We start from the raw sequence: 11,252 nt of genomic DNA, 5'->3' as shown, positions 1-11,252 counted from the left end.
AATTAAGCATTGAATTAAATATGGAATTAAAAATGGCTGCTATTTTATTTTATAGTCACAAACCATACATTAGTAAAGATACTTCCGCCTTGAAATTGAATGAAGCCACAAACGGCTTATTAGTAAGTTCTTTTTTTGAATTCTTGACAACATTTTTAGAGAAAATTTACCAATAAACAACTAATACTGCGTAATTTACATAATAAACAAATAATTATTTCAAATATTTTAAGGACACTTTAGCACGGAGACGTGGCAGAACTTTTTAACGCAACTATTTCAATTCTCAAAACTGGGTACATTTTCCTGTTAAGAGTGAGTAGGTAATCTTTACTAATCTATGTCACAAACAATGAATACAATTACAGGAAAAATTGCACAATAATAATTAGGTAGGTATTTCACAACAATAACAATAAAAAAAAAATATCATGATTTTAGCAAGATACGTAATTGCGTGGTATGCTTAAAGAACAGAATAATCATTTTTTATGTTAAAATTATTAAAACTGCTGTAACAGTATGATTTGTAAGTATTATTAGCAAGACACGAGACTTTATTTCTTAAACTGTGTAATGATAAAAAACTTGTCGGTACGGGTTCGTCGCTTATGTGAGACGAATATTATGCCACTATGGTGAATGGTTGGTAGTGGTAGACGTTTCCTGGTGTAACGTGCACGTTAAATTGATAACGACTGTTACCTGTGTAAAAAGGTAAGTGTTATTTACTAATAGATTTAGCCAAATAATACTTTCTGAATATTTTTGAAATTGTCAGACAATCTTACAGCGTAATGCCCGACCACACAAATAATTACCTAAATTAATTTAAAACTTCTATAATGTTGTTGCTATTGTGTCTATGTGTGTTTATAGTTTAAAGTTATGAGTCGACATCGGATTATATGCGATTGCATATTTGCATATGCAAATGCATAAAACGCCACTTTTTCGGCGTTATTACATATTTTACTTTTGTATTTTTTCATTGATAGTGCATGTATCAGTAGTTACATGTTTTCGGCGCATTATTTTTATGGTTTATAACTGTAAGATTACATTTGTGTGAAGCCCCATTTATATTATTACTAAAGACCCGGCAAACGTTGTGTTGCCATATAAATAAAAAAAATGTTAAGGGTGAACAACCCTTATCACTTAGGGGTTCTCAGACTTACTAAATATGCAAATAAAATTTGGTGAAAATCTATAAAGCCGTTTCGGAGGAGTACGGTAACTAACATTGTGACACGAGAATTTTATATATAAGATATAAATAGAAAACAAAATACACAAAATCTTGGCTTGTGAAATAGAAGCAAGATCCTACAAATAATGGTTGTAATTAGAAAAATGTACTGAAGCACTCATAAGTAGACATCGGATATTATGCACTATCAAAATGCCGAAATATGCACTAAAAAAGGGCGAAATATGCACTAAACATGAAAGTTAGAACGCCTGTATGTTTAATTGAGCAATATTACTGTGAACGTATATAGCTATTGCAAATGTGTAGGAGCATTCCCTCTAGTATTTGTAGAGTTGAGTATCTATGATATATGAGTGTTCACATTATAATAGTTTATAAAATAAGTTTCTTGATAAAATACGTTTCAGCGATTCTACTCTAGTTCATCAGAGATATGTTTATTTAAAATGTAAACTATGTAAATAATGCTCTCTGCATTATGTACTTACTACAAAATATTTATAGTAGATAGAGAATGCTCATAAAATGCAAATAAAGTAATATTATGATAACGATAACTAATCGGGTTCATCGTTTTTTATCATTTTGATTTGATGGAAATCAAATTACTTCATTCCCTCGCGTTAGGTTCACGGTATTTTTGTGAGTGATAAAATAATTGTATAAAATATTGGTAAGTTAATTTATTAAGTATCTTTATATTACTTTTCTATTTTTTATTTCCCAAGATTGAACGTATAAAATTATATTTGAATTTATAGGCAAAGGTGAGTACCATTAGTGACTACTAAGATTACCTATTTAGTTCGAAATAGGCGTTTACTTACCACCTATTTCTGTCTAAGAAGGCATGTAGACTGAACGCTCATCTTAGCCTTCAAGAAAGGCAGCGAATGTGATCAGCTTTAAATATAACTTTTTGGCCGTTTTTACATGTGCAGTTTACCTAGTGTAACCAACTGTTACGTTGGTGCCTCCGGAGTTGAACCATGAAGGGTACAATAAAGGTTACAATCTTTGAGTAAAGCTATGGTAAGTAAAATTTTCCCTGTAGTTCCGGGACCAGAATAGTGCTACGGTATCCCCTGCCTGTCGTAAGAGACGACTAAAAGAGGGCTTCCGGGGTTGCGGGCGGCAAGAGTGGGAGCTTAAACCGTCCAGCAAGCGACCCCGGGAAGGACAGCGGTTTGTGTGGTCGCATATCGCTGTAATCACCAGGGGATCGGAAATTGCTCCCCCAGGGCAGAGCCCGATAGAAGGGCGTTAGGAGGACTCCGGTTGTGTTCCGTTCGAGATCCCTGAGTTTTCCACCAAACGCTGAGGACGGCCACCGGGGGGGTTTTAGTGCGGTAAAAATCCCACATAACCCGGCGTCACTCCCATGGCGTCGGGTACCTTTTGAAGGTTTCCCCCTCGTCAACAAAATAAAATAAAAAGATACTTAACCGCCTTGAAATTGAATGATCTACAAAAGGATGGTTTTATCATTTATTGTTTGAATTCTTGACAAATTAAGAGCATTTTTTGAGAAAATGTACGTATAAATAATGAATACTACGTAATTAACGTAATAAATAAATATTTAAAAAAAATAGGGAGATTGTAGCACGGAAACGTGGCAACATATTCACGCAACAATTTCAATTCTCAAAACTGGGTACACTTTTTTTGGGAGTGATCAATCAATTTATTTTACTCTTCTAAGGAGTAAAGTTTAAATATCTTTACAGTACAATGCCGAAGGTAGCCGTTCACTATTTCAACGCGCGAGGCCTAGGGGAAGGTCCGCGGATGCTCTTGGCCTACGGCTGCCAGGAGTTCGAAGACCACCGCGTGGAGAGAGAAGATTGGCCTGAGTTTAAGCCAAGTACGTAATTATAACACTGTTGTTTTGAAACACAGTTTTTTATTATTATTTAGGAATAGCAGACGATATTTCAACCCACCGGATGGCCACTGGACTTCATGCTACTGTCATGTACTGTAATCAACCTCAGATAGGATTAGATATTCTTACCTGAGGTCGGCCACAGATGCGCCGCTACTCCTGAGGACATAGCTCGAATGCCTAAAAGTATGTCTCCATTACCATACCCTTCCAACCAGAACACAGCAGCGCTAAATACTGCTGTTATGGGGCAGCAATAGGTGTGGTGGTGATGCCGCCGGAGTAGAACTACAAAGCGCTCTACCAGCAACCAGCTACCTGCAACCAGCTTTTACCTTAGCTTTACTTGGGGTTAGAGGTTTTTATGTATCCCTCCGAAATGGTCATTTTTTCGCGATAAAAAGTACTCTATGTCCTGTTCTGAGCCCCCGACACCGTGTATACAAAATTTTATGAAAATCGGTTTGGTAGTTATGACGTGAAAGCGTAACAAACAAACAAACACACTCGCATTTATATTACTCTTTTTTGTACGTCTTTCTTATGTTATTTTTTTCTCTTTCTGTTATTTCGCCTGTGTTCCAATTTCCTAATAAAAAATCTTTTTTTCTTTGATTTATTATAGTTAGGTTAGGTTATCTTCAAAATTTTATTTTTCAGAAACGCCGTTCGGTCAAATGCCTGTGCTGGAGTGGGACGGCAAGATGTTCTCGCAAAGCAACGCCATCTGTCGGTACCTTGGCCACATGTATGGGCTGGATGGGGACAACCTCGAAGAAGACTTGGAGATCGATCAGAACATGGATTTTTTCACTGAGCTTCGGATGGGTTAGTTATACTTAGTTATCATAATCGTAATCTTTATTTGCTAAATAAGGTACAATGGGTGTTAGGAAAAATAAAAATAACCTTTTATTTTGTTGTTTTTTAGTTTTTACGATTCTGTACTCAAAGGGTAAAAACTGTATCATATTATTAAGCCTCCGCTTTCTGACATAATACATAGACAACTGCAATAAGAAGCAATATTAAAAATAAAGTAATCTTGAAAATAAATGGGGTTCGTCATACAAGAAACCGCTGTTTTACGGTGTTTTTCGCTTTACCTATTGAACTTTGGTAGACAAATTGTTACAAATATGATAAGTAGCTGCCAAGTATGGAAATTTTAAACTCATTCTGTTGTTTGAAGTAGATAACAGATGTGCTTTCACTCCTATGTACTTAGATTGACGCCTCATTCGTAGGCCAGACAGTATGCTTTGTTCCAGCAATTTAGACGGATCTAACGACACCTCATAATATATTAAAATCTGTCAAGCCGGTCGAAAAACATTATCCTTTGAAGTAAAAACGGCGCATTTTTAGTACCCATTACTTATTCTCCAGAGGCCGCAAGCGTGTTCTATGAGACTGATGAAGAACTTAAGGCGAAGAAGCAGGAGGAAGCTGAGCAGAATGAGTATCCCAAAATGCTGCAGAAATTTGAAGAGATAGTCATTAAAAATGACGGTCACATTGCATTGGGGAGGGTAAATATCTTTTTATTTTTACATATTTATAATGCAGAAGTAGCCGACGAGCATGCAGCCCACCTGATGTTGAGTAGCTACTGCCGCCATGGACATCTGCAATCAATCCCAGGCCAGAGCAGACCTTCTTGAGGTCGGCCACAGAGGCGCCGCTACTCGTGAGTAAGGAAAAAGCATGTCTCCATTACCACACTCTTCAACCCTTTGTAAGCAGTGATAGCCTAGTGGTTAAGAAACTCGGCCTTTTGATCGAGGGGTCCGAGGTTCGAATCTAAGGCACGCCTCTGATTTTTCAGTTTATGTGCATAGATATATTATCCTGTTATGTGCATATTAGAAATTAATTATTACTTGCTTAAACGGCGAAGGAAAACATCGTGAGGAAACTTGCATACCTGAGAAATCTTAAAAAAAAATCGAAGGTATGTAAATTCTACCAATAAGCACTTGGGCAGCGCGGTGGACTATGGCCTAATCCTTCTCATTATGAGAGGAGACCCGTGCCCAGCAGTGGGACAGTAATGGGTTGATGTTGACAACTTTCAAACCAGAACACAGCATCGGCGGTATGGCGCTTATGCCACCAGAATGGAATCTACGAAATTCATTATAAATGGTATTCAAGTTTAATAATTTTTCAGCTGACATGGGGAGATTTCGTGATCGCAGGTGTGTACGACGCTTTAAAGAGGATTCTGCAAATGCCTGACTTGGACGAGAAGTACCCTAACATAAAGAGAATTTATGAAAATGTTACTGCCATTAATAAAGTAAAGGCTTACATCGAAGCGTCTCCTAAAACTGAGTTTTGAGATTGTTATGGACATGGTGACAGCATAAAAAATCAAAGAATAAATGATTTAAGTTAAAACAATGTGTTGAAAGGATTCTCAAAATTGATAAAAGTGTAAAATACTTCAGCCGGCTATCTTGTCCATAGATATATTATCCTACTGACGTAGAATATATCTATGATCTTGTCTGAAACGCAAATCGAGGCGAATGACGTCATTTTTCTGGCACCGGCTGTCGCCAAGACACCCGCGAGCGTTGTCGCACTTACTTCAAAATTGGTTAAAAAATCTATTATTTCATTGATAGATTGATTATTAAATTTATTGCCAAAATAATACATGTATAGTCCGTGTAAAATTGCTAGACCGCTCTGAATATAGAAATTAATTGCGTCGCCATAGCAAATTGTATGACTACTCCTCCTCGAAACAACTTCAGAGCGGACTTACAGTTTGGCGCGAACTATGCCTACATTATATAAGGTGATTTGAAAATATGTCATCATGCATCATGCAATCATCATTATTGAAGTTATACTTCATTTGACGCGTTTGGGAAACATGTGGGTTAATTTTTACAATGCACGAAACAGCATCTAAAATCGACACCGTAAATCTGTACTCAACGCCATCTATTATTGAAACGTTAAACGAATCACTTGTGATGATGGACTGAGTAGTTTAATATTATCTATATAGATGGCGTTGCTACTAGTAATTTCGTATTTCGTTTGATTGTATATTTCTTTTATGGTTGGGCAAATGGAATTTATTTTTGTTTTGTTACCTACCACAAAGAAGTAAATTTTGTTATATGTGCACATTACTTATTTTTTTTACTTTTAATGTAGTACAAATTACTGCAAAACTGAAGAATAACTATTTTATCATTACCTACTGCAGTATTCTTATTTTACAATTATATATTTCAATTATAATGTTTTTTAACAATTATAAAATTGTAATACTGCGAAAGGGAAAAATAAAAATAAAGTCATAAAAAAAATGTATTTATTTTCACCGCAAAAAAGGTTTGAGTAATTTTTTTCTAATTTTGTCAGATCAGACGTATTTGTATTTCTGTATTTAATTCAATATTTATAATTGTCATCGTCAATATACGCGGAATTGTCATTGGTAGTACATTCTGTTCTATTCTTTGAGCTGCTAGCGTGAACTTGCTCCAACGTGTCCAGTAAGGGCTGACCCTTCGTCTCCGGCGTGAGGATGATCAGCAGACCTGCCATTGTGGCGCTGCAGCCGAAGAATATGAACGGAAGAGGAGCGAATATGATAGCCTGGAAAAAGATATCATGCGATATTCATAAGCTAATAAAAAATAATAATCATCACATAAAACAAAAATTGGAATTGAGAGTTGTTGAATCAAAAAGTTCTTAAAGAGTTGAAAAGTTTGCCAATCGGTGTACTGACAGTGTGGTGGACTTTGCACTAAGTAATTTTACTCATTGTGAGAAGGACCTAATTCCAGCAGTGGCACAGTAATGGGTTAATGACGATGATGATAATGAAGGAAATTGTTTAAAAATATTTTTATATATATCCCTAAACGATGACGCAGACGGGCTACCTGATAGAAAGCAGTCACCGTCGCCTATGGACATTTGCAACACCAGAGTCGCCAGTGTATCGCCATTACTTACCAACATGGGAGTCAATGGGGCCAGCATGCTCCCGAAGCCGAAAGCGAGGGTACACACGCCACACAGAGACCCCCTGACGCTGGTGGGAAACAGCTCCATGGTGTACGTCACCATGCCCGTGTAACAGGCAGACACAACCAGTTTTCCCAGCAGGAACAAGGCCAGCTTCATCCAAGTTTTACCTGTAATCAGATCAAATATTTTCAACAAACCTTTCCTGATTTGATTCGGAAGGCAATATTACAACAACAGTGTTAAGGTGTTCTGGTTCGAAGCTTGTGGTAAGACAGAGATGAAGCAACTTAGTCCTCAGGAGTAGCGGCGCATGTGTGACCGACCTCAGGTAGGAATATCAAATACTATCTGGAGTTGATTACAGATGCCCATGGGCGGCAGTAGCCACTTATTATCATGTGAATTGCATGCTCGTCTGCTACACCTAAATTATAAAAAAAAAACTTTAGCAGAAAAGACGTTAATACTCACTCTCAGGTACAACAGCACACAAGAAACACAGGGCTCCGCACGTCAAGTATCCGTATATTAAGGGCTTCTTCCGTCCAATCCTATTCATCAGGTACATCGCGATCAGCTCCCCCGGGAACGATGCCGCAGCCGACATAAAGAAGTTCCAGTACTTATCCCCCGGCAACCCCACGGAATTCATCACCAGCCCGTAGTAAATGAAGCTAGTTCCAAATCTAGCTAGAAAAGTTGCGAAAATCCTCTTAATCATCTCTCTAGATTTAATTATATCGGCAAATCCTTCTTTTCTTGCGTAACTTCTAATGTTGAACGCTTCTTTCAATGTAGCTTCATTCATTTTCCTTAAAATATCTGTGTCTACATTAATTTTATTAGTTTTGGCTATGATGAGAAGCGTTTCTTTTGCTTCGTCAATTCTGCCGTTGATGATCTGCCATCGAGGGCTTTCTCTGATGATGTAGATGAAGGAGAGAAAGAGGACGTTCGGGAGACATATAATCATGATCAAATGCTTCCAATATGGTACCACCATGGCTATACACGCGTATACAGCCTCACCTAAGTACACGGAGTACGCGAATAGAACGCCTGGTAATATTCTCGCCTTTGTACCTGTTATTTCCACCACTGAAAATGAAGTAGTGAAGGCTTTAATTCATCAATGAAAAAGAGGAAATGTTTTAATTACTGCTGAAAGTCCTTTCTAATGTACAGCATTTGAACTTTTGAAAATCTACAAAGTATCGATAATTATGTATCTCCAAAACAAAATTTGATGAAAATACTTGATTTACTTCATTTCTATTCTTTCTTCTCTAAATTCACTTTTAAAGAATTTCCAAAAAGTTACTTACTCAAAACCATCGCAGACATATAAACTCCTCCGGATATGACTGCTTCCATCAGTTCTAGAGCAATGTACGGGTAGTAGGTATAAGTGAATATCTTGAGGATTCCTAGAAAACTTCCAACAGCACTGATCACCGTGATTGGTTTACGACCGAACCTATAAAAAGCCTCTATATAAATTAATACGATGTGTGTTGAAGGGTGAAAGATTACGCACTATAGATCACGAGTGCGTGATGGCAAGGGCAAAATACTATTTCCAAATTTCTGAAGTCTAAAAGGGAATTTCCAACTTAATTCTTAGAGCAGCACTACAAGTTACTGGTTTCTGATAGAAAATCGATTCTATTTGGGGTCAATTACACATCAGATGAACAGCAAGCAAACTTGCTGCTTCGATCTCCGAAGCCGATTACAGTAGCGTCACAGGTCCCAAGGTCGCCTCATATGTAAGTCAGTCGAGATACACCTCCATTGAAAACATGTATAAGTTCGCAGACTTTTTTTTTCAAAAGATACCCATAAAATTTATTAATTTTGCACGTATTGGTGTATAGATTTAGAAGCCGTACTGGCGGGTCAAAATGCAGACACTTACCTATCAGATAGCCACCCACCCATGGGCATAGTGAGCATCATGCCCAGATTGTGGACAGTGCCGATGAGGCTCGCCTTCCAAGGTTGACATGCCAAGTTCAACTGAAAAAGGACATGTGGTTAGCCATAGTTTCTTTATCTAGGAGCATTCATAAAGGAGGATCTTTTTTAAGGGATACAGGATATGATATAGGAAACCATTTTTTTATAAAACCATTAAAGTAGCTCCTTAGTCATAAAGCGAGATCTCAAGCATCAATTTTGATATTATCTACAGAATTTTTATCTGATAATTTAATGTTTCCTTTGTGATGATAAGTTTTAACGTAATTTATTTAAACAAGATTTTTCAAAGACAAGGAGTAAGTATTTGTTATTCTTCATCGACAACCCATTACCGACCCACTGCTGGGCACGGGTCTCCTCTCATAATAAGAAGGATTAGGCCATAGTCCACCGCGCTGGCCAAGTGCGTATTGGTACACTTCACATACCTTTGAGATTTTTTTTATAAATCTTAAATTCTTATTAAAAGTAAATAAGAATTAACTTCTTTATAAAATGAAAGAAGCAAATAAGCTTTCGGAACACCTACCCGTGAGGACTAAGTTGGAACTATTGACGGTGGTGCCGCCGGAGTCGAACCACAAAGGGCTCTACCATCTACAAAAAATACAAAAACAAGAATACAGGGAGATCTTACCTCTGCGATTATCGTGTCGTTACTCTCATACACCCAAGAGGAACACTTTTCCACGTGGCTTGTGAAGCTGTTGTTGGTACAAGAGCCTGATGAGACCGTGTGATTCAATATTGGCTTGTAGCATCTGTCCAGCGTGGCGTTGGGCCACCAGGTGGCAGAGTAAACTGGGTTGGAACCATCGCACTCCGGTACTTGACATCTAAGTCAATACCAAATTTGAAAAAAATAGAAATTAGAAAACGTCAATTACTTATTGTCCCGTTGCTGGGCACGACTTTACCCAGAACACCAGTTATCTGATAGTAAGCTGCAGCCGATGGACATTTGTGATCAACCCCAGAGAAGATTAGATTTCTACCTGAGTTGTTTGTAGTATATTTCCTCACAATATTTTCCTTTATCATTAAAGCATTAATTATTTGCTTATACATGACTACGTAACTTGAATTCCCAAAGAACAAAGAAGATTTTTTATAGATCCAGTGTAAATTACAAGTATTCTTGTTTATGTGTATAAAATAACTATATATGTAGGTATGTACATTATTAATTAATAACCTGCATTCCAGCTATACACCACATTATATATTAAACGTGTTCAATAAGTTAAACTTACCTATAATTTATATCACCAGCAACAAACACATAGTTAATCATTATCATTGTGGCGAATAGAACTGACAAACAACAGTAGAAGTACTGCAGCTTCTGAAATTTTCCGAATGTTTCCAAAATCTCAGATATTCCCACAACTTCATTATTATCTTTATTTTTTGCCATTATTTACGTTTGGAAACTGTATTTGTTATTAACTGGTGCTTTTTCTTTGCAATCACTTCTTTTGTTTAGCTCTACACTTTTAAGTTTATTTTCTTTTGAGTTGAAATTAAAATTAAACAAGCTATTATATTCGTCAGTGTTTTAGCATAAATCTATTTGCCTATCTAGTTTTTTATCTATAACTATCTTCTTTGGTTTAATATCCTTATTAAAATCACCTATATTTTCAACACAAATCTAAGATTTTTTGGAAAATTTCCACACAGATCTTAATTTGCTATTCTCTTCAAAATTTCAGAGTAAACTGATAAAATCGCAACAAACTTTATACTATGATCTATTTAAATATCAGATTTCTAAATCCTTTGATCTGAATCACAAACAATACTCATGTTTTCGTCTTCTCTGGCATTATTTTCATTTGTATTACATGTAATAGAGATTAATGTTATCTTATCAATGTTATTTGTTAAGGGGTATTATTACATCACCAACCTCCTATTGTTTCACTACTAGTTACTTATTTCATAAATCCATTTACGTACATTTTGGGAAGTCTGAATTAATTGTTTTAGCAAACTTTTATATTTTAACATTAAATGTGGTACAGTCCTCGTTGATCGATTCTGAAGGCACCACCCATCTATTGCTGCCTTATGACAGTATTACGCTGTTGTGTGTACTTTTGAAGGGTGGTAAGGGAAATACATATTCGAGGCGTTCCAACTTAGTCCTCAGGTAGC

General features: G+C 36.7%; 2 protein-coding genes across 2 annotated transcripts; one reads left to right on the top strand and one right to left on the bottom strand.

Moving 5' to 3' along the window:
- Positions 1-596: 596 nt before the first annotated feature.
- Positions 597-5,510, top strand: LOC140753867 (glutathione S-transferase 2-like). Its single transcript, XM_073088671.1, has 5 exons — positions 597-717; positions 2,947-3,083; positions 3,765-3,932; positions 4,494-4,636; positions 5,278-5,510. Exons 2-5 carry the CDS (start codon positions 2,951-2,953, stop codon positions 5,446-5,448), a joined length of 615 nt encoding a protein of 204 aa, XP_072944772.1. The 5' UTR covers positions 597-717; positions 2,947-2,950; the 3' UTR covers positions 5,449-5,510.
- A 917-nt stretch (positions 5,511-6,427) lies between these two features.
- Positions 6,428-10,541, bottom strand: LOC140753865 (organic cation transporter protein-like). Its single transcript, XM_073088670.1, has 7 exons — positions 10,346-10,541; positions 9,730-9,928; positions 9,028-9,128; positions 8,435-8,586; positions 7,581-8,207; positions 7,095-7,276; positions 6,428-6,728 (listed from the first exon to the last, which is right to left on the bottom strand). Exons 1-7 carry the CDS (start codon positions 10,507-10,509, stop codon positions 6,522-6,524), a joined length of 1,632 nt encoding a protein of 543 aa, XP_072944771.1. The 5' UTR covers positions 10,510-10,541; the 3' UTR covers positions 6,428-6,521.
- Positions 10,542-11,252: the final 711 nt, after the last annotated feature.

This window comes from Epargyreus clarus, unplaced genomic scaffold, assembly GCF_041222505.1.
Source record: "Epargyreus clarus isolate Ecla_fem2 unplaced genomic scaffold, WU_Ecla_fem_2.2 ptg000027l, whole genome shotgun sequence".
Taxonomy (NCBI): Eukaryota; Metazoa; Arthropoda; class Insecta; order Lepidoptera; family Hesperiidae; genus Epargyreus; species Epargyreus clarus.
The sequence above is the reverse complement of the archived record's forward strand: the minus strand, read 5'-3'. Positions and strand labels throughout refer to the sequence as shown.